This window comes from Microtus pennsylvanicus, chromosome X (assembly GCF_037038515.1).
Source record: "Microtus pennsylvanicus isolate mMicPen1 chromosome X, mMicPen1.hap1, whole genome shotgun sequence".
NCBI lineage: Eukaryota > Metazoa > Chordata > Mammalia > Rodentia > Cricetidae > Microtus > Microtus pennsylvanicus.
Window position 1 is genome coordinate 133,262,878 of NC_134601.1, and position 23,066 is coordinate 133,285,943.

Below are 23,066 nucleotides of genomic sequence, written 5' to 3' on the forward strand. Positions count from 1 at the left end.
GACTCAGAGGTGTGGCCTTGTTGGAGGAAATATGTCACTGGGAATGGGCTTTGAGGTTTCAAATGCCCATGCCAGGCCCAGAGTCTCTCTCTGCCTGTGAATGAAGACATAGGATGAGGATGAGCCGTCTTAGATAGTACTCCAACTCCTGTCTGCCTTGTGCCATGTTCCCCACCATAATGATAACAGACTAAGCCTCTGAAATTGTCAGCAAGCCCCCCCAATTAAATGCTTTCCTTTAGAACAGTTGCCTTGGTCATGATCTTTTTACAACACAAGTAACTAAAATTGTGTGTGTGTGTGTGTTTGGTGTGTGCATTTTAATATGAATGTGGACTCACATGTGCCATAGTACATATGTGGAAGTCAAAAGCCAATCCCTATTTAGGTCCTCACCCTCCTTCTGGTGCTGATGGTTGCTGCATATGGTAGGGTAACCTACTCATGAGCTTCTTAGATAGAGTTCTCCTGTCTCTGCTAACCATGTTGCTGTTGGGACACTGGGATTACAGATTCTGGTTACCATGCTTGGCTTCTGTAGGTTCTGGAGATTTGAATTCAAGTCCTCATAAAGTATTTTACCCATAGAGCCATCTCCCTAGCCCCTGTTTGTGGGAGTTCTTTTTTAATTTTGCAAATTAAAAGTCTTTTGGGGGGGAAGAGTAATCTTCCTATGTAATGGAAGATTATCTTGAGCCTGTGATCCCTCTGTCTCCACCTCTCAGTTCTGGGATTATAAACATGCAGCCCCATACCCTGTTCGATGTGGAGGCAGAGACTGAATCCAGATCTTTGCACATGCCGCACAAGCACGCTACCTACTGAACTACACCCCTAGGCTTCTCTCCCGTGGTTTAAGTTGCATGCCTGTACCACCATGATGCACATAGAAAGGTGAAAGGCCACTTTCAGGAGTCACTTCTTGCTATCTCTCCGGCTGAAGTATGAACTATATAATTCAGGCTACCTGGCCCGTGATCTCCCTGATGACATCTTGTCTCTGTCTTTCATTTTACAGTAAGAGAGATGTCATTACAGATGCGTGGCATCACATCTGGCTTTTTTACACATGTTCATGAGAATTAACTCTGGCTGTCAGGTTTCCACCGCTAGTGCCTTTACCCACTGTAATTTTCTTTTTGAGACAGAATTTCAAGTGGTCCAGGCTTTGATCCTCCTGATACTGCCTCTTCAGTGTTGCTGCTTCCAAGCCTAACTCACTTGAAGTTGTTTGGTTTTGTTTTAGACATGATCCCATTATTCTCCTCAGGCACTCGATCAACTGAACCACATCCCCAGCCCAATACTCCATAGATTCCAGGTTAGTTATTTTGACTATTCTTCATGTACACTGATGTATTGTTTTTGAAAATTTTGTTTTGCCATGCCAGGGATCAAACACAGGGTCTCGGGCATATTAGGCGAGTACCCCATTGCTGAGCTGTATCCCCAGTCTCACAGACTATAAATTGAAATCAACAAGAGGGCCTGGGGTTTCCCATGGTTGTGAGTCACCATTAGGGGGCTGGGAACCCAATCCGAGTCCTCTGCAGGAGCAACAAGAGCTCTTAACTGTTGAGCCATCTCTCTAGCCCTAAATCCCTAACACCTTGATTTCATTTTATAGTTTGTTAATTTCTCATAATAGAATTACCTTTTGCATAATCTTGCATCACATACAATCTTGCATCTTGCAGCCTTGCTGAATTCATATACCAATGGGACTCTGATGGTTAGAATCTTCTATTGGTTTCTCTCAAAAAATAAAAAACAGAGCTGGAGAGATGGCTCAGCAGTTAAGAGCTCTGGCTGGTCTTCCAGAAGACCCAGGTTCAAATCCCAGCACCCACATGGCAGCTCACAACTGTCTATAACCCCAGTTCCAGGGGATCTGATACCTTCATACCAATGCATATAAAATAAAGTTAAATAAATTATTAAAACATTAAAAAAATAAAAACTAATAACAAACAACAGCAAATCCCCCAAGAAAACAAAACATGAAGTTGGCTGGGAGGAGGGATAAAGAAGATATAGGAGGACTTGAGAGAGTAGAAAGAACATGTTCAAAATATAGCAGGGGTTTTTGTTTGCTTGTTTTGTTTTTGAGACAGGGTTTCTCTGTGTAGCTCTGGCTGTCCTGGAACTAGCTCTGTAGACCAGGCTGACCTCGAACTCATTGAGATCCACCTGCCTCTACCTCCCCAGTGCTGGGATTAAAGGCGTGCACCACCATGCCTGGCTCTCGAAATATATTGTATGAAAAATTTTAAGATAAATATAATAAAAAAGAAAATAAAAAGAATAGTCTATGTACAAAATCAGAGAGAGATTTACTCCTTCCTGTCCAGTGAGGGAAGAATCTGGGATGATTATTCTGGGGAATTTAGGTGAGGTCTGCCTCTCTAGTAAAAGTCCGTGGATAGCAAAATGGGCACCAGGTCTTTAACAAAACCCATTCTCAGCTTTCTGGATGCAATGCAGGTATTTTATTTGCATCACCTCCATTGAGGAGACACCCCTGCGTGATTAACGTCCCTCCTTGTCTTAGTGCTTTTCTGTGAGCACAAGGACCGCTGTGCCCCCAACACTCAAGGCCACCCAAATAATACAGGCTATTGTAATTATTGACACTGCTGTTGTTTGTCTACCAGAACTATATGGTGAGATCTATTGCTTAGGCACTGAGCGCTTGATTGTGGAACATGGAAAATGAAAAATGAGCTTTCTCCCTGCCAGTTAGCTTTCCCAGTGCTAAGAGGTGTTTTTCAGGCTGTTGGGGTCCTGTGTACATACTATACACTACTGCTCTGCCAGAAAAGATGTCTCTGGTGGTGCAATAATGGCAGGGACTGATATAGGTTCAACCAGTTGCTTCCTGATTGGATTTAAGTGAGGAATTCCCATGCTGTTTTTCTAAATGGGCATGATAGGCCTGTCTAGTTGCGTTTTTTTTTGCTTGCAGCTGAGTGCAGCCGTCAGCTTTAGTCAGGGAGGTTTTTGGCAGTGGGCTCTACTTACTGCAGTTTCTCAAAGTGTATAAAAACAAGTGGCGTTTGAACACTCAGCCCTACGTGGCACGTCTGTAGCACACCTTCCAAGGCTAAGGAAACGTGGGCAGGAAGAGGAGGCGGAAAGAATGTAAAAGCCAGAGGAAGAGGTAGAATCACCTGTGAGACAGCATCCTCAGCTGGGACATGACCATTGCTCTCTGGAAGCCTGAGCAGTTATGATTACCTGCTGGGGACTTGCAATAGCTTTGCCAGTTAGCAGCATATCATGGAGAGAGCAGGGGCTCAAGGGGTCCTCTTTTAGTTAGGTTCCTATTTTTGTGATAAATACCATAACCAATAGCAACTTGGGGAAGAAAGGGTTTATTTCATCTTACAGATGTAGTTCATCATGAGCAGAAGTCAGGACAAGAACCCAAGGCAGGAGCCTGGGGCAGGAACTGATACAGAGGCCATGGAGGAGTGCTGTCCTGGCTTATTCCTCCTGTATTGCTCAGTTTGCTTTCTTAATGCCCCATAACCACCTGCCCAGGGCTGGCACTACCCTCGCACACCAGTCATTAATCAAGAACATGCCTACAGACCAGTCTTTTTTTCTTTTTGTACAGAAGTCAAGATTTTATTTCTCTTATAATCAAATGTCACTAGGCATGGTGACGCACGCCTTTAATCCCAGCGCTTGAGAGGCAAAGGCAGGTGAGTTTCTGTGAGTTTGAGACCAGCCTGGACTACAGAGTGAGTTTCAGGACAGCAAGAGCTACCCAGAGAAACCCTGTCTTGAAAAAAACCAAAAAAGAAAAAAATATATAATCAAATGTCCACATTGAGGAACTAATCTCTTTTTTTTGAAATTGTGATATAATCACACCATTCCCCTTCCCTTTTCTCCCTCTAACCCATCCCATATACTCCCCACCTTGCCTCTCTCAAATTGATGAACTCTTTAAAACTGGTGTTATTGTTGTTGGGGGAATGGTGGTCGTAGTGGTGTGTGTATGTATTCCTAAATATATAAATACAGTCTAATAAAGTCTACAGTATATAGTACATAAGGATTTTAAAATATATTCTAATATATGTGTATATTATATGCAAAATATATATTAAATAGGATATATTTAGGATAATCAATTGGGGACTTCACCTTTCCATGTTAAGTTGTCTATTGGTGTTGTCATTTTGTCATTGTTCTGTTCTGTTCATTTCTCCATTTAGATCACTGTACTCTGTTACTCCTCTCTCTATTGCTCCCCTGACCCCCATACTTCCCCTTTACTTCCTGGTTTCTGTACTTAATCCAAGTTATAAGTGCACATCTGAAGACAGGGAGGTAGGAACCACAGATGGGAGAAAACCTGCAGTGTTTGTCTTTCTGGACCTGGGTCACGTCACTCATTGTGATCTTTTCTGGTTTCATACATTTATCTGCAAGGTCTTTATTTCATTTTGTTTATAGCTGAATAGTATTAATAGTTTATACGTACCACATTTTTATTATCCATTAGTCAGTTGAAAGATATTTAGGCTGTGCCAGACACTGTTGGTACACACCTTCAACCTCAGCACTCAGGAGGCAGGGGCAAGTGAATCTCTTGAGTTCGAGGTCAGCCTGGTCTACAGAGTGAGTTCCAGGATAGCCAGGGCTGTTACAGAGAAACCAAGTCTTGAAAAACCAAAAAAGAGCCGGGTGGTGGTGGCACAAGCTTTAAATCCCAGTACTTGGGAAGCACTCGGGAAGCAGAGGCAGGCGGATCTCTGTGAGTTCGAGGCTAGCCTGGTCTACAAGAGCTAGTTCCAGGACAGGCTCCAAAACTACAGCAAAACTCTGTCTCGGAAAAAAAAAACAAAAAAAAAATCAAATAATGAATAAGTAAATAAATCGAGAGAGAGGAGAGAGAGAAAGAGAGAGAGAAGAGAAAGAGAAAGGAGAATTTTTCTGAAATCTCATGCTGGGAAAAGGACCCCAAAGATAGATGTGGGGGTTCCTGGTTCTCTTTATCCCTCTTTCCACATTGAATAAATCTTTTTATCTGTCTTCAAATCACTTTAATTTGGCTCTTCTAATTGACTTATTGAGGACAGGTAGCAAGACCTGATTTAGGGCATAAGTTGTGATCCACGAGTTTGATAGCACATGCTCTGTCCTTTCTCCACAGGAAAGGATACAGTGGGGATCACCTGTCCCCCTACTACTGTTCACTGCTTTGATGAGCTGCTCTTCCCTTTCAGAGCCTTAGAGAGATTCACAAACACAGCCCTGGCGTTTGATCAGATTTTTTTTCCCCTCAAAACTCCAGCTCAACACAGATCTTGCCAGACAGACCCAGACAGGCCCTCTGGTCTGCTTTCTTCTCTGCATTCCCCCGATTGCTTCAGCACTTTCTGATCCCAATTTGCATGCTAGTCTAAATGATTCTCACCTACCAGCCTCTGCTACCTCACAAAGATTGGAAGCCCCGAGTCTCAGCAAAGCTGTTAACACCCATTCTTTCCCAAGGTCCCCAAAGAAATGACTTCTTATCTGTCAGCGAACTGGGCATCAAACCCCACTTCTTTTATTCCCAGTCCTTTCAGTAATGTCTATCCTCATTGTCTTCCAGTCCCTAATGTTCATGGGAACTCCAGCAAGTAATTAGCAAATGGCCCTAATGACTCAAGTGAGCCAGTCAGGAACTGGTTGCATTCGTTCGCACTTTCTTTCTCTGACAGTGGTTATTGCTGCATCTTTGCTTCCATGATAGGCATACTGAAGTTCATCTACCCTCGTGTCCCACCGCCTCACTAGACAGACTGTGAGAGGATCTTTGATTTCTTCTTTAAGCGTCTTTCCCATGCCAGACATGGTGGCATGCACCATTAATCCAGCACTTTGGAGACAGAGGCAGACAGATCGCTGTGAATTCAAGGCCAGCCCAGTTTAAATAACAAGTTTCAGGCCAGCCAGAGCAACAAAACAAAAATCTTTCCTAAGGCCTCCGTGTGTGCGCTGAATCAGGAATTTCCCTTCTTCTTTCTTGAAGGTCAGACCTGAAGGGTATCTTTTATTACTTGAACCTCACTTTGTTCCTCTACACAGCCCAGGCCCTCATGAGTTTCAAGATTTTTTTTTTAAATTTGTGTGTATGTGTGTGTGTGTGTGTGTGTGTGTATAACAACTTTTGGGAGTCAGTCCTCTGGTTCCACTGTGAATTCTGTAGATGGAAATTAGGTAGTCAAACTTGAATGGCAAGTTTTTTTTTTAACCCCCGTGTGTGTGCATGTGTGTATATATGTGAGCGCATGTTAATGTGTGTTAGTGATTGTTCATGGGGGGGTATGCATGTCACTGCATGTATGAAGGTCAGATGAACAACCTTCGGGTGTTGGTCCTCACTTTCCTACCTTATTTGAGATGGCATGTCTTCACCGTTATTGGCCAGGTGACGTTGAAGGTCTGGAGATTTCTCTGTCCCGTCCCCCCCCCCCCCCCGGAAGGGACACACAGGGATTCCAAACAGATTTTCTACAGTGCCCTACTTTTACATGTGTCCTGAGGCTCTGGCCTTAGGTTGGTAGACTTGTGTGGTGAGTGCTTGTACCTCCTGAGCCATTTTTCCAGCCCAGGAGGGGATTTTCCATGCATATTCTACTTCACACTCTTGCCTAACACCTTGCCAGCTGTGAGAAAATGGCAAGAGGGCTGGAGGGATGGCACAGAGGTTAAGAGCACTGGTTGCTCTTCCAGAGGTCCTGAGTTCAATTCCCAGCAACCACGTGGTGGCTCACAACCATCTGTAACGAGATCTGGTACCCTCTCCAGGTCTGCAGGCATACATGCAGGCAGAGTACTGTATACATAATAAATAAATAACATCTTTTTAAAAAGGGGGGGGCGGAATTTCAAAATTGCTGGGCAGTGGTGGTGCACTCCTCTAATCCCAGCACTCAGGAGGCAGAGGCAGGCAGATCTCTGTGAGTTCGAGGCCAGCCTGGTCTACAAAAGCTGGTTCCAGGACAGGCTCCAAAGCTACAGAGAAACCTTATCTTGAAAAAGAAAACAAAACAAAACAGAAAAAAGAAATTGCAAGATAACACCCCTATTTCATTATTATTTCCACCTTTTCTCCCCGATTAGAGACTAACGTGCAGAATGGCATCCACATATCCCTTTCTTGAGGCCCGTTTCCTTCAGGAAGACAGCTCAGCTTCAGTTGCATGTCTTGCCACCTATAGTGGGAATTATGCAGCTTCCACCACAACTTTCTCACACTCCTGGCCCGTCTGTGTTCTTCTCAGGGGCTGCAGTATGTTCTTTATTCACCAGCTGAATCCAGGTCATCATCGCATTTATGTGATAGGCCACATTGGCCAGGGAGGAAGATGGTCATCCAAGACTCTTTGTGGACTCTCCGCTCATTTCTGCTTCAGTCAATGTTCCTGTTCTGTTTGGTCACATTTTGTGACATTTCTGGATAGATGTGAAAGAAATGCCTTTTTACCCCAAATAGGGAAGGAGCTGACAGACCAAGGACAGATCGTCAAGTCCAGCTTGGTGACTAAATAGGTTTTAGCAAGTCCTTCTAAGAGTGCGGATGACTTAGGAACAACTACACCACTAAAACGTCCCACTGCGCCATCAATTTTCACCTCTCAGTGCATCAGCATTTCTGGGGCAGGAGGGAGAGAGCAGAAACTGGAGTCTCAGGGAAGGGTCTTACGAATAACTCTAGCCCTTCCTCTCCCCCATCTTTCCCCCAAGAGGGAATATTACTGCAGATCTAGTGGTTTTGTTTTGTTGGGTTTTTTTGTTTTGTTTTTGAGACAGGGTTTCTCTGTGAAACAGTCCTGGCTGTCCTGGAACTAGCTCTGTAGACCAGGCTGGCCTCAAACTCACAGAGATCCACCTGCCTCTGCCTCCTGAGTGCTGAGATTAAAGGCATGCACCACCACCACCCAGCAAGACCTAGTTATTTGTTGTATAATTCTGTTTACTTCATTGGGCAAGATCTCCTGTAGTTTACTATAACTTTTCTGCTTTATAATGGTGATGGTTATGCCAAACTCAGTGGAAGCAGCTTTATTACTTGCCCCTGTTCTAATCTTATTCATTCTCTAGCATTTACTTGAGTACCAGCTCCATATATAAAAATAAGATTTTGTTTTGTTTTGAGGCAAGATCTCATTATGTAGCCCTAGCTGGCCTGGAACTTGCTATGTAGATCAGACTGGCTTAGAACATATTATGCTCCTACTTCTACCTTCCAAGTGCTTGGCTTAGAACAGTACCACCATGCCTGGCTAGATAAGCTTATCTGTTGTTCAACACTGCCTCTCCAATGCCTGAAACAGGGCCTAGCACACAATATGTGTTTAAGATAATGCTTTTCAGTCAACAAATGAGAGAATGGCATAGCAATGATGGAAGGGACAGAAGCAGAAGAAACTTGCCAGCAGTGGTTGTGACTCACACCCATAATGAGGCAAAGACAGGAGGATTGCCTTGAGTTTGAAGCCAATCTGACTTAAATATCCCTGTCTAGAAGAAAAAGAAGGAAACATAAAGAAAGAGTGGGAAGAAAGAGAGAGGGAGAGGAAAGGAAGGAGGGAAGGAAGGGGGCTAGTTGACTTTATTCTATTTTGGGAACTGAACTTCAATTAAGATCTGAAGAGATCTGGGCAGTGGTGGCAACACACCTTTTTCCCCAGCACTCGGGAGGCAGAAGCAGGCGGATTTCTGTGAGTTCGAGGCCAGTCTGGTCTACAAGAGTGAGTTCCAGGACAGGCACCAAAGCTACACAGAGAAACCCTGTCTCAAAAAACAAAAACAAACAAACAAACAAAAAGATCTAAAGAGAGAAAGCCCTCCAGAAGGAGGTGGCATTGTTTGCTGTGACTCTGGGTAGCCTGATAGGAACTGTAGAGATCCTGAAGCTCAATGAGGCTCATGGGGTGAAGGAAACACCAGGAAGCAGCTAGAGAAATGGGATGGATTGAAAAGTTGGGAGAGGGATGATGGATCATTGACAAGCAGAAATCTGTCATGGGCCTTGAATCTCAGAAGGACACCAAACTCTAGCCCAGCCCTCCAAAAACCTCAGAGAACTCATGCCCTAGACAAGCCTCCAGATGCAGGACTGAGAACGACGCACTTATGTGGAGAGAGTAATCATTTATTGGAGTAGCTTTAGGTGGAGGCGCTCTCTACACAAAAGTTTGGACATAAACCTGTCTTAGGTCTCCTTTGCAGGATCAGTGATGTGCCAACCTTCTCAGTTCTTGGAGGTCTCTGGGATTTGCAGGAAATGAGGGATAAGATGACATCTTGTGGAACAGAATGAAGGAAGGTCGGTGTCAATCATGAGGTGACATAGTTGGACACCTCAATGAGATTTCTGTCAGGATCGCGGAAGTAGATGGACATAATCGGCCCTTTTGCTCCTGTTCTGGGGACTGGGCCCTCCTCAATGGGGATATCGAAAGCCTGAATAGAGTGTGCAGAAAAGACCAAAGTCATGTGTTACAGATACGTGAGACCAAAACTTAAGGAATTCCTTAAGAATCCCGTCTTCTTCCTTCCCTGCCCCAGCGCTCTAGGGGTTGAACTTACACACACTACAACCATAGCCAGAGTTTAATTCCTAATAGTGTCCAGAATGCCTGGTTTCTGACCCCATCTACTGGCATTTTCCCTCCCTCATTCTACTCAAGATATATGGCCTTGGGCAGACTATGTAATTGCCTTGAACCTCAATTTCCTCAATTCATAAATTGGGGGTGACAGTAGTATCAGTAAGCAAGAATTTAAGTGCAGTACCTGAATGAAAGTCTGTATTCATTGTTTTTTTTTTTTCTAAACAGCGCTGGAACTTGAACCCACAGCTTCCTGTGGGACCAGCAAGCATTCTACCATCAAGCTATGTTCCCAGACCGGTTACTGTTGGTTTTAATTGCTTTCTCTTTATGACAAGATAAAATGTTTGTTTGTTTGGTTTGGTTTGGCTTTTCGAGACAGGGTTTCTCTGTGTTACAGCCCTGGCTGTCCTGGAAGTTGCTCTGTAAGCCAGGCTGGCCTCGAACTCACAGAAATCCACCTGCCTCGGCCTCCTAAGTGCTGGGATTAAAGGTGTGTGCCACCATGACCTGGCTCTGATCAAATTTTAATGTAGCTTTTCTTACTTAAACATTGACATGACAAAAGACTGAGTATGTCAGAACATTATTTACACATATTCTTCTTTAAATTTTATATAATTTACTATATTAAAAGTCTTGCAAGCCAGGCAGTGCTGGTGCACGCTCTTAATCCTCGAAAGGCAGAGGCAGGCGGATCTCTGTGAATTCGAGGCCAGCCTGGTCTACAAGAGCTAGTTCCAGGACAGGCTCCAAAGCTACAGAGAAACCCTGTCTCTGAAAAAAAAAAGTCTTGCAAATAAACAAAACTTCATACACCAAAATTAACCAGACCCAGTTGTTTTTCTGCTTCTAATTCTATATTGAATTTTGTTTTGTTTTGGGTGGTGGGTAAGTGTATAAACTATATTCAATACTGACCTGTATGTAAAATGTAATATAAAGCTCCACAGTTCTGAATGCTTATTCTAAGTATATGAATGTTCATTGAGTTGTAGTATCTCCTTCTAATTAATTTTGGTTCCGTGACATTGACATCAATCAAAGGAGCAAGTAGATAACTGCACAGGCAGGACATGGATGCGATGGGATCTCTTGTGTCTGAGGTTTGAGAAAGACTTATCTCTTTGGGTCACAATTCTGTCTTGGCAGTATCTACCTCCATCCTCCCCTCCCAGTCCCCGATTCCCCCCCATCCCAAATCCCCTCCTGTTCCTCTTTTTGTTAAGGTTGGACTTGGTTTATGCGAATAGCATTGCACTTACCTTGAGGCGTCGGATCACCTCCTCCAAAGGTGCTTCTGTGATCAGACAAAGATCCAGGGAGCCCGGAATCGGGTGAGCTGCTTTGGGCTCAAATTCCTTTCCCACCTCATGTAAGTTAAATTTTTGATCTCCAAAACACAATGCCTTCCGGTCTCCCTGTTTAGGAGCGAGAAAACAGTGTAGAACTGAGCTGCCAAGATGAGTTTGAACTTACTGCAAAAAATAAGGAGAAAGGGCTGCTACACAATGACCCTTGATCCATCTAGCATACTGCAAATTAGTGTCTGTGCATGCCTGTGTGCACACGCAGAGGCCAAAAGAAGGTTCTGATTCCTCAGGGCTGGAGTTCAAGGTATTTGTGAAATGCCTGGCTTGTTATTTGAGTCCTAGGACTTGAACCATCCAGTCTTAGAAATTGAGCAGCCAGTGCTTTTAATCTCCAAGCCATCTCTCCAGCCCAACAGTCTTTAAATTTTTCTTAAATTTTTTTTTGGCTAGATGTGGTGGGACATACCTTTATTATTATTATTATTATTATTATTATTTTGGTTTTTTGAGACAGGGTTTCTCTGTGGTTTTGGAGCCTGTCCTGGAACTAGCTCTTGTAGACCAGGCTGGTCTCGAACTCACAGTGGGACATACCTTTAATCCCAGCACTTTGAAGGCAGAAACCGGCAGATCTCTATGAATTGCGAGCCAGCCTGGTCTACAGAGCAAGTCCCAGGTCATCTAGGACTACACAGAAGTCTCAAAGTGTACTTGTTGACAACAGTGCCCAGTAATATTGCACACTTATTTGTGTGGAGGTAGATGCTGTGTGCTGAAGCCAGAGGGCAACTTTCAGGACCCATTCTCTCCTTCCACGATGCTGGTTCCAAGGATCGAACTAGTTCAGGTAGTCAGGCTTGCTGGTGAGTGCCTTACATATAACCTCCTTACCACACACCACGTTCACCACCATTTTCTTCAGGGACAAAAATCTCCTGTGGTCCAGGCTGGTCTTGAACCCACTATGAATCAAGGGCTGGCTTTAAACTCCTTATCCTCCTTTTTTTTTTCTTTTTAGTTTTTCGATACAGGGTTTTTCTGTGTAGCCCTAGCTGTCTTGAAACTCACTCTGTAGACCAGGCTGGCCTCTCAGAGATCCACCAGGCTCTGCCTCCCAAGTACTGGGATTAAAGGCATGTGCCACCACTGCCTGGCCACTCCTGATCCTCTTGCCCCCAACTCCATGTGCTTACATCACCATTATGGCCAGCTTTTCTTTTTATGTTTTTAAGATTTATTTATTTGTTGAATGTGTGCATATGTCTGAGTGTATGTGTGTACACGTGTGTGCAGCACTCACAAAGGCCAGAAGATGTCAAGTACCTCCTGGAACTGGAGTGACAGGCAGGCGTGTGTTCCCAGTGTGAGAGCTGTAGCTGGAATCTGGGTCCACTAGAGGAATAGCAAGCTCTCTTAACTGCTATACCAGAACTCCCAACTTCTTTTTCTTTTTCTTATTCTTTTTCTTTTCCTGAGACAGCATCTTACTATGTAGCCTGGCCTCACACTCTCAAAACTCCTTATTTTCCTGCCTTATGCTCCTGATGCTGGTCTTGCAAGTGTGCCTCACCGCGTTTGTTTCAGGCATCTGCTCTTAGTGAGTGCTCCATGGGTGGGCAGCCTTGTGTGTTTCTTGTTAGAATGTCCATTTCGCCAAGTGTTTAAAACCCACACATGGGCTGGGCAGTGGTGGCCTTTAATCCCACCACTCAGGGAGGCAGAGACAGGCGAACTGTGAGTTCAAGACCAGCTAGGTCTACAGAGTGAGTTCCAGGACAGCCAGGGTTACAGATAAACTGTGTCTTGGGGAAAAAAAAATCCATGGCAGAGATAGCACTTGTCTACCCAGGGTTTCTTCCTCCTTCCTTCCCTCTCTCTCTTCCTTCCTTCCTCCCTCTCCCTCCCCTCTCTCTCCCTCTCTCTCTCCCTCTCTTTCTCCCTCCCTTCCTGTCTCTCTGTCTTTGTCTCTGTGTCTCTTTCCTTTCTTTGGGATCTTATTATATTGCCTAGATTAGCCTGAAACAAAGTAATCCTGCTTCAATCTACTGCATATCTTCCCCACCCTTTTATTATTTTTCCTTATAAGAACAACTCAAATTTCTGTACGGTCATTGGTTTGTTCCCAAGCTTTCTAAAAACAAGTCCATCTTAAGTCAGGAGTGGTGACATACTTATAATCCCAGCATTTAGGACCTCTAGTCAGGAGGATAAAGTCTGACTTAACCTTGTGCTCCCTTGCTCAAAAACAAAACAAAATCAAAAGGAACCAAGCAAACAAACCTCACTTCTGTTCCCCGCATTCCTGGCTAAGAGGCCATTGTGTGAGGGAGACCTTCTGAGATGTGCTCAGCAGGGAGTGGTTGCTGGTGGGGTTTCTAGGAATCTCCCTGCCCACTGAGCCAGCGCTTTGTGCCTATTCATTTCCTCCTAATGACACTTTCATCTGACTGCTTGTTCAATTGAGAGAAAAAGACAACTGTCTCATTTAATCCATGGTAGTTCTCTCCTTTGCCCCTCCAAACAGTCCATAATTGATGCATATTCTTTTTTAAAGATATATTTTTTATATGTGTAGGTGTTTTGTCTACATGTATATATGCGTACCACATGCATGCTTCGTACCCATGGAGATCAGAAGATGTTGGGTTCCCTGGAACTGGAGTTATTTATGATTGTGAGCTGCCATGTGGGTGCTAAAAACTGAGCCCAGATCCTCTGCAAGAGCAGCAGTGCTCTTAATTGCTGAGCCATCGCTGTAGCCACTACCTGTTTCTTGATTTAGCACCTTTGTGTATTTTGTCCTCTCTCTGCCAAGGAAAGTTTAGCTCAATAGTATTACTTCCTCCAGTAATCAATCATCTATCGTAATTTTAGTTCCTCTGCTGGCTTTGGTTTAAACAACTGATTCCAGCCAGGAGGTGGTGGCGCACCCCTTCAACTGCAACACTCTGGAGGCAGAGGCAGGCGGATCTCTGTGAGTTCAAGGCCAGCCTGGTCTACAGAGTGAGTTCCAGGACAGCCAGAGCTTCACAGAGAAACCCTGTCTCAAAAAACCAAAAATAAATAGCTGATTCCGTATATATTTTTTCAGATGCTAGGGAATAATGCTTACTTTTTATAAATAACCACTGTCACCTTGTCATCTCCTGTCTCTTCCTTCTTTATACCCCTTAGCACTTGCCATTTCTGTTATGATTTCATGATCTCTTTCTTCATCCCCGCAATTGAGACTCCATTGCTCTCCTACAGCAAAGGACAGTTTGGCCCAGTGTACAGTTCTATAAAAGCTGTTTGCTCAAAGCCTTTTACATATCTGCTCCCAGACTGGGGGGGGGGGGTTCCCTGTGATGCAGCACTCACCTAGCAGGCATGATACCCCAGATTCCATTTTCTAGACTGTTAAGACCGCCTTTAATCCCAGCACTCAGGAGGCAGAGGCAGGCAGATCTCTGTGAGTTAGTTCAAAGCCAGCCTGGTCTACAGAGTGAGTTCCAGGACAGCCAGAGATGTTGCACAGAGAAATTCTGTTTTAAAAGACTAAAAAGAAAGAAAGATAAATGCATTGCTGATTATCTTCCCTGGATCTGGTGTTGCTGATATTGGGGACTGCAGAGATGCTCACTGGCTAACAGTACTTGCTACTCTAGCAGAGGACCTGGGTTCAGTTCCCAGCTCCCACATGGTGGCTCACAACCATCTATAACTCCAGTTATAGGGGATCCAACGACTGTTTCTGACCTCTGCGGGCAGTGCACACACAATGTGCAAAACACTCATAAACAAGAACTTTTTTCTGGTATTTTTATTGATATTTATTGAGCACTACATCTTTCTCTGCTCCCCTCCCCTTCAACCCTCCCCCAAGGTCCCCATGCTCCCAATTTACTCAGGAGATCTTGACTTTTTCTACTTTCTACTTCCCATGTAGATTAGATCTATGTAAGTCTCTATTAGTGTCCGCATTGTTGTCTAAGTTCTCTGGAATTGTGGTTTTTAGGCTGGTTTTCTTTGCTTTATGTTTAAAAAACCACCTATGAGTGAGTACATGTGATAATTGTCTTTCTGGGTCTAGGTTACCTCACTCAAAATAATGTTTTCTAGCTCCATCCATTTCCCTACAAAATTCAAGATGTTGTTATTTTTTTCTGATGTGTGGTACTCCATTATGTAAATGTACCACATTTTTTTTTTTATCCATTCTTCAATTGAGGGGCATTTAGTTGTTTCCAGGTTCTGGCTATGACAAACAGTGCTGCTATGAACATAGATGAGCACATGTCCTTATGGTACAATTGAGCATCCTTTTGATATATACCCAAAAGTGGTATTGCTGGGTCTTGAGGAAGGTTGTTTCCTAATTTTCTGAGAAATTGCCACACTGACATCCAAAGGGGTTCTACCAGCTTGCATTCCTACCAGCAGTGCAGAAGTGTCTTCTTTTCCAAGAACTCTTTTTTTTTTAACCAGGTGTGGGGTGGCACACCTTTAATACCAGCTCTTGGAAGGCAGAGGCAGGTAGATCTTTGTGAACAGAGTAAGTTCCAGGACAGCCAGAGCTACATAGTGAAATCAGGTCTCACCGGGCGGTGGTGGCGCACGCCTTTAATCCCAGCACTCGGGAGGCAGAGGCAGGAGGATCTCTGTGAATTTGAGGCCGGCCTGGTCTACAAGAGCTAGTTCCAGGACAGAAACCAAAAACTATGGAGAAACCCTGTCTCGAAAACTCAAAAAAAAAAAAAAAAAAGAAATCAGGTCTCAATCTTCCTCTACCTCCAAATAAATACTAAATAAATGAAAATGATGTTAATTGTCTTCATCCTTTTTATTTTATATGTTACAGTTTTAGTGTGTGTGTGTGGTATATGTATATACATGTATGTACAGGGGCCAAAGATGTGTGTGTGTGCGTGGTGTATGTGTAAACGTGTACAGGGGCCAAAGGTGGTCAGCTGGCCTGTGCTATCACACTCCACCTATTTCCTGAAGGCAGCCTCTGAACTTCAAGCTAGTCTGGCACTCAGCAAGCCCCAGCATTTCTCCTGACTCCACACACATGCTTCACAGCCCTGGGATTATAAACATGTATGCAACCATGCTGGACTTTTGACGCATGTGCTGGGGATTTGAACTCAGTCTTCATGGCTATTCGGCAAGTGCTCTTAGCTGCTGAGTTGTCTTCCCCAGTCCCTTGGTTTGTACTCTTCAGTTGGTAATACAGCCAGCCACCTTTCATCCTGAAAGCTTACAAGTTTTTCTCGACCTTAGATGCTCTGACAGTTCACTTCAGCATGTCTATGTATGGGCAATGGAGGCATTATATTTATCACTGATCCATGCAAAGCCAATCTTGTTTTATTGATGCATTTTTCTCCTTTTTTCTATCCTCTCTATTCCTATCCCCACCTTAGATACCATGATATTTTTTCTCATTGAATCATTGGTTGGGTCTTTATTCAAATAAGCTGCCTCTATTTGCTCTTTATGCAATAAAACAGACATTAATAGTGTATGCCCCAAACCATAATGTGTTTTGTGTGCATCTTCTTGTTTGTAAAAGATCTGTTGTTGCTACTGGTATTTTAAGTGGCTTTATGCTGTAGTTTTTTGTTTGTTTTCAATTTTTTACTCCGTGTTTTTTTTGTAGGACCTGAAGAACATCCAACCTGCTTTGGCATAATACTCTTTTCTGCATAGTGTCCCCTTTCGATTTAAATTTTTTATGGTCTGAGGACTGGAGAGATGGCTCAGTGGTTAAGAGCACTGAGTGCTCTTCCAGAGAACCCAGGTTCAATTCCCAGCACCCACATGGCAGCTCACAACTGTTTGTAACTCCAGTCAGGGGATCCACCACTCTCACACCAATGCACATAGAATAAACTTTTTAAATTTTTAGGAAATTTACAATCTGCCACTTCATGACCTTTTTAAGTTTTTATACTAATTTTTAGAGAAGTTTAACGTTCACAGCAAAACTGTGAAGAAGGCACAAAGATTTCCCACACGCCTAGATTTCCACAAAGTTCAGCACTTGCTATTTCTTGGACGATTTCATGCTCTTTCTTCATCCCTGGGACTGGGGCACCATTGCACCGCTGTCAGCATCCCAGCAGTGGTACACAAGCGTTGCCATTCCTGTAACTCCATTCGACAGATCATCAATCAACCCACTGTTCCTATCCCAGGGCACTCCTATCACTCTGTGGGCTTGGACAGTGTCAAGGTCCTAAAATTCCTCATGCTCTGTTCAGTCCTCTCACCCTTTAATGCCCGGCACCCATCTGTCATTTTGTCTTCATCGTTTTGTCTTTGCTTGACCATTATATTGAATGCTGCAATACTCACCTTTTTTTAGATTGGCTTCTTTCACTTAGTGATATACCTAAGATTTTCCAGGCTTCTTATAGCTTCTCTCTCTCTCTCTCTCTCTCTCTCTCTCTCTCTCTCTCTCTCCTCCCCCATCTCTCTCTGCCCCTCTCTCTCTCCTGTCCCTACAAGAAGTAGTGTAAAAAATATTTGATTTAAAACAAAACAACAAAGCTGGGCAGTGGTGGCACACACCTTTAATCCTAGCACTCCCTGTGAGTTCGAGGCCAGCCTGGTCTACAAAGCGACTTATAAGATAGCCAGGGCTACACAGAGAAGCCCTGTCTCAAAAAAAAAACAAGCAAAAACAAACAACAGAACAGGACACGTACACTATCAGAAGTGACGATAGACTACACCAGTGAGAGCCTGCTCAAGGCCTTATTTCTCGTTAACGCTGTAACCCCTGATCTGGGCATAGCAGACATATCTCTTTGTCTGTTGCAGGACATCTTCATAAGGCTTTTCTTTCTTTCTCTGCCTTTATAATTTTGAAGTTGTTCCATATTCTCAAGATAGTGTTAAATCTGTGGAAACCTCCTTTCCCTTACATCTCTTCCCTGGAACCCTTTTCCTTAATCCAAGCTTACTTGACTTTTTTCCAGATATATGGGGTTTTCTTCTTGAGAACCAACTCCATCTCAACTTCCATGTATTTATTTTTCCGAGCTAGCTGAATTTATCTTTGGGAAGGTAGGGGGCAGAGGAAGACATCTGGTATCTTTCTCTATTGCTCCCCACTTTACTTTTACTGTAAAAATGATGGATAGCTAGATTGTATGTGTATGTTTCTCTCTCTCTCTCTCTCTCTCTCTCTCTCTCTGTGTGTATGTGAGAGAGAGGGGGGGTTCATGTGTGCGGAGGTCAAAAGTCAGCTCTTCAGAATTGGTTTTCTCCTTTCTCCATGCAGACATGTGAGTTCCAGAAACCTAACTCAGAACCTCAGACTTGGCAACAGATATTTTTATCCACTGAGCCATCTTGTCAGCCCTTAATGACTCATTTTCTTTGTGTATTGCAGTGCTGGGAGTGACACCTAGACTCCTGCATGCTGGGTAAGTCCTCTCTAACCGAGCTGCACCTCCAGCCCCTCAGGTCTTTGTGCTAACAATGCTTTGTTCTACACTGACCTTTGATTTGCCGTTCAGCTGGACACAGACTTTCAGGTTGCATTTTTCCCCCAGAATCATTTTTCAATTAATTACATTTGTGTTTAGACAATTTCCATTTCACAATGCATACCAACCACTCTCCCCCTACCTCCCTGCCACCCCTTCAGTCCCTCCTCCTCTTTACAAATCGCTCCTGCACTTTCATGACCGCTTTGTTTAGCGCCCCACTGAGATTAACCAGGGTGTCTCTATAATCATGGCTTTAGAGCTATCCATTTGGAGCCTGGTGGGCTCAGCAGTGGGTACACAATTAAAGACAATGGCCCCTTCCCCCCAGAGTCTATCAGTAGCCAATAGTTCAGAGGTAGCAGGTAGGGCCCCACGAATCCCTCCCCCTTCCTCTACTTCCTGTTGATAGGGTCAGTCTTGTATGGGCCCAGGTAACTACAGTTGTGAGTTAATAATTGCACTAATTGTATAGAGTCTATAGAATGGAATTCCATAGCCCTTCACCCTATCTCCTGGCTCTTACATATTTGCTATTCCCTTTTTCACAATGTTCCTGAGCCTGAGAGGGGGTGGCTGGAATATCTTGTGTAGGGCTGGGTCCAAAACCCTTGCTATTCTCTGCATCTTAGGCAGCCTGAGTGTCTGTATTCATCGCCTTTCTTTGTAGGGAGAGGCTTCTCTGATTAAGGCTGGGAACAGCTTTTGTTCTGGGAGTAGGGACCACATGGAGAGATGCTGAGGCAGAACGGGAGGCGGGGTGGGAGTGCTTTTCCCAGAGTCTTAAGAGTATAGTCCTATTGTTTTCTGGTCTCTGGTGTGACTCAAGAATTCTGACATTTGCATGTTTCTTTTTCTTTTGTAGATGAACTACTTTTTAATCTCTTGGCAAAGTCTTAAGATGGACTTTTTCAGAGGGATGTTCTGTAATTCCCACAGCGCATATCTGGGTGTCCCTGGGCTGGGTACACAGTTAACTCTTTGTATATAAAGGTTGCAAAGTTCTCTTGCACTTTTTTTTTTTTTGAGACCAGGGACCTCGAACTAACAAAGCCTCTTGCTTTATGTCTTTCAAAGTTTCCCCCTTTCATTTTCTTTACCCTCTTTCCAAATATCTCCCTGCTCGGAGTTTGCAATCTCTTACCTTTTCTCTCATAGTTCTCATTTTTCCCTGTGTTTGGGGGTTTGGACTTAAGCTATGTTTTATCTTTAAAAAAATTTCTTTGGCAGGGCTTAGGATTGCTATCTGGGTTTAATGCATGCTAGGCAAATGATCACAGAGCTGTACCCTCAGCCGTAAGTTACGTTTAAAGTATTATCAGTTATTTTAAGATAGTATCTCACCAGGACAGCCAGGGCTACCCGGAGAAACTGTGTCTCAAAAAAAAAAAAAAAAAGACAGCATTTCATGTATCCTAGGCTGGTCCCACAACTTGCTTAGTAGCCAAGGATGATCTTAGATTTCATTCTCCTGCATCCACCTCTTCAGTCTCTCCAGCTAGGATTACTATGTGCAGAACCATACTTGGTTTATGTGGTACTGGGGACTGACCCAAGGCTTTTGTGTGTATAAGGTGTTCTACTAACTGAGCTTCATCCCCTGCCGTAAAATGTTAGCAAATTTTGGGACTGGAGAAATGGCTCAGTGGTTAAGAGCACTGGCTGCCAGTCCAGAGGAAACATTCCTAGCACCCACATGGCCCCTCACAACCGTCTGTATCTCAGTTCCTGGTGGTCTGACACCATCACAACAATGTGCACAAAATTAATTATAAAAAATGTTAACAATTTTAATGGAGGAAGCTAGGGAGATGACTCAGCAAAATGCTTGCTACACAAGCCTTAGCACCCGAGTTTGGATCCTCAGCATCTATGTTTAAAAAAAAAGCCAGGGGGGCAGTACACACCCATTATCTCAGGAGGCCCAAACAGCAGTCTCCCTGGGGTTGGTAGCCATCTGGTCTAGCTAAGTTAGACCTCCGGCCTAACCTGTACCTGCACAGGACGGACACACAGGGACACACACACACACACACACACACACTTCACCTGCATATGCACGGGTGCATACACACACATACACACATTTTAACAGACTTGAAGTTTTAAATATGGGGACACAATTACCTTGAAGGTAGTGACCTCCATGCCCAGGATCTTGGAATAGAACGTGATAGTGTCTTCAATGCTCCTTACGGTCATCACAACGTGGTCAAGTCTATGGATAAGACCCGGGGAAGGGGTCTGGCTGCTGTTCTTCTGTAACTAAAATGTAAAAAAAAAAAAAAAAAACAAATAAAAAACCCACCCAAACTCAGATAAAGCCAAAATGCCACGAGACAGTTCCTGTTTTCTTCTACTCCCCAAACACTGTGATCCCTCTCGCCCGCCCCCATTTCAAGAGAAAACTCCTGCAGAAAATCTCTGTAAAGTCCATTGCTCCTGTATGGAGTCATACAAGAGGCCACAAGTCACCTCTTCCCTGTTTTCTTCTTTGTTTCCTACTAGAAGGGCAAAGGTGAAGACTAGGGAAGTTGAAATTGACACAAACATGCCCTTGTTTTCCCCAAGTTGGAATTTCTTTTTGAAGATGTTACAAGATTCAGACCAGGCCATCAAAGCCTCCAGTAGCCAATTTCCCCTCGCTTCCTCCCTTCCTGAACTGCAGCTCTAATTGTTGGGGGCATGGCAAGGAGGAACCTGGGGTGGGTAGGATTACAGAGATGATTCAGTGGTTAAGAATACTGGCTGCTCTTGCGAAGGACTTGGGTTCGATTCCCAGCACCCACATGGTGGCTGGCAGCTGTGTCTGTGGTTCCAGGGACTCTGATGTCTTCTTTTGGCCCCCACAAAAAGGAGTGTCTGAGATGAACTAAAGGTGTCTGAAGCCCAGGTGCTGCTATACACCTGTAACCTCAGCCCTTGGGAAGCTGAGGCTGAAGTCACAGATTAAAGGTCAACTAGGGACTGCCCAGAGACCACGTCTCAAAAATGAAACAAAATCACAGAAAGAGGGGGCTAGAGAAATGGCCCAGCAAAGTTAAGGGTATTTACTGGACCTGGTTGGTTTCCAGCTCCGACAGGGTGGCTCTAACTTAGTAGCCACTGTCTGTAACTTAGTAGCAAGGGCTCTAACACCCTTTCTGGCCTCCTCAGTCACTCACACACATAGTACACATGAATACATACAAGCAAAACATGCATACACAAAAACAAGTTATTATTTTTTTAAAGAAAAGTTTCTGGGAATGTGTGTGTTTACAGAGTCAGTTCTGAAACTGTCTCAAAAACCCAAACCAGCTGGGTGGTGGCGCATGCCTTTAATCCCAGCACTTGGGAGGCAGAGGCAGGAGGATCTCTGTGAGTTAGAGGCCAGCCTGGTCTACAGAGCGAGTTCCAGGACAGCCAGAGCTACTACACAGAGAAACCCTGTCTGGAACACCCCCGCCCCCCCCCAAAAAAAACAAAACTCAAAACCAACCAACTAACCAAAGAAGTAAATTGCTGCCACTTAGGCCCCACTGAAGAGAAAGCGGTATATTTTGTTTTATTTTTTTTCAATCCTACTTGGGATCTGAGCAGTGACTTGGCTTGAGCGCTTACTGCTCTCCCAAAAAGCTCGCAAATGCTTGGAACCCCAACTCAGGGGATTTGGTGCCCTCTTCTGGCCTCCGTGGGTATGTACTAACATACACGTGATTTAAAAAAAAAAAAAATCCAAAATGTCTTATTCACCCTTTTAAAATGTCTGTAGAATTTGTATGAGCGCCCTGTTTTGTTCCTGATATCACTAATTTATGTTTTTCTTCTAATTTCTAGGGTGTAAACAGAAATTACTAGTATTTTCTGAATCTGTTTGAAGAACCAGCCTTGGACATTGCCGATCTTTATTGAATGTTTGCTTTCTCTTTCCCTAACTCTGCTCTTATCTTTTTCCCTCCTCCTGTGTTTTTTATGGTTTAAGAAAAGCTGTGTTTCCCAGCTTCTTGACTTGGGCGCTTTGGTCACTGACTTTTAGTTTCTTCTTTTCCAGTCTATGCCTGGCTCCCGCTCAGCACCGCTTCAGTGGCAACTGTGGTGGTGGTGGCCGCCTTAGTAGTCAATTCCCTGGACACTATGCCTTCCCTCCTTTGGTTTGCCTCAGAGTCCTCTTCAAGGTTTCCTTCAGGCTCTCGGGAACTTCTGACAGGCTTCAAGGTCAAGGTTTCCGGGGCCTTCTCTTGCTCTATCAGGACAGCCCCGGAGCATTCCCTGGAGGACAGCTTGGGCTATCTCCACAAGTCTGAGACTGAACTGACCCCCAGTTGAACCACCCCTAGAGAGCAGCCAGCCCTCAGCCTAGGCTCGCTCAAGTACGCCACACATGACTGGACTCCATGGGCCTAAGCTGGGCCTCTGCTGCCCTCTGATGATCTTTGAGAGAGGAGGCCCAGGGAAGCTGGTGAAAGGATGGGAAGACCACAGAAGTGTTCCTGAGAGGAGAAGCAAGTCAGCAGACCCAGGTTGGGTACCCCAAGCCTCGCCAACACCCATGCCCAAAGCCTCCAGGGCCCCCATACTCACCTGAGTCTCGGACGTTGGACCTGACATCCTGACTGGAGAGCAGACAGTGCTACCTGGCAGGTAGGTTGGGGCTGGGGCTGGCTCTGTGC

At 44.3% G+C, this 23,066-nt stretch overlaps 1 protein-coding gene across 1 annotated transcript; it reads right to left on the reverse strand.

Annotated features, from left to right (window-relative positions):
* Positions 1 to 9,148: 9,148 nt before the first annotated feature.
* On the reverse strand, positions 9,149 to 23,059 carry Glod5 (glyoxalase domain containing 5). The gene is made up of 4 exons (XM_075957735.1): positions 22,978 to 23,059; positions 20,542 to 20,679; positions 10,886 to 11,041; positions 9,149 to 9,471 (listed from the first exon to the last, which is right to left on the reverse strand). The coding sequence occupies exons 1-4, from the start codon at positions 23,002 to 23,004 to the stop codon at positions 9,346 to 9,348; spliced, it is 447 nt and encodes a 148-aa protein (XP_075813850.1). The 5' UTR covers positions 23,005 to 23,059; the 3' UTR covers positions 9,149 to 9,345.
* Positions 23,060 to 23,066: the final 7 nt, after the last annotated feature.

Coding starts and splice junctions, on each gene's coding strand:
- Glod5 (XM_075957735.1), bottom strand. CDS start 23,004: ATGTCAGGTCCAACGTCCGAGACTCAG. Junction 20,680..22,977: donor GTCCAACGTCCGAGACTCAG/GTGAGTATGGGG, acceptor TTTACATTTTAG/TTACAGAAGAACAGCAGCCA. Junction 11,042..20,541: donor TGGAGGTCACTACCTTCAAG/GTAATTGTGTCC, acceptor GCTCCTAAACAG/GGAGACCGGAAGGCATTGTG.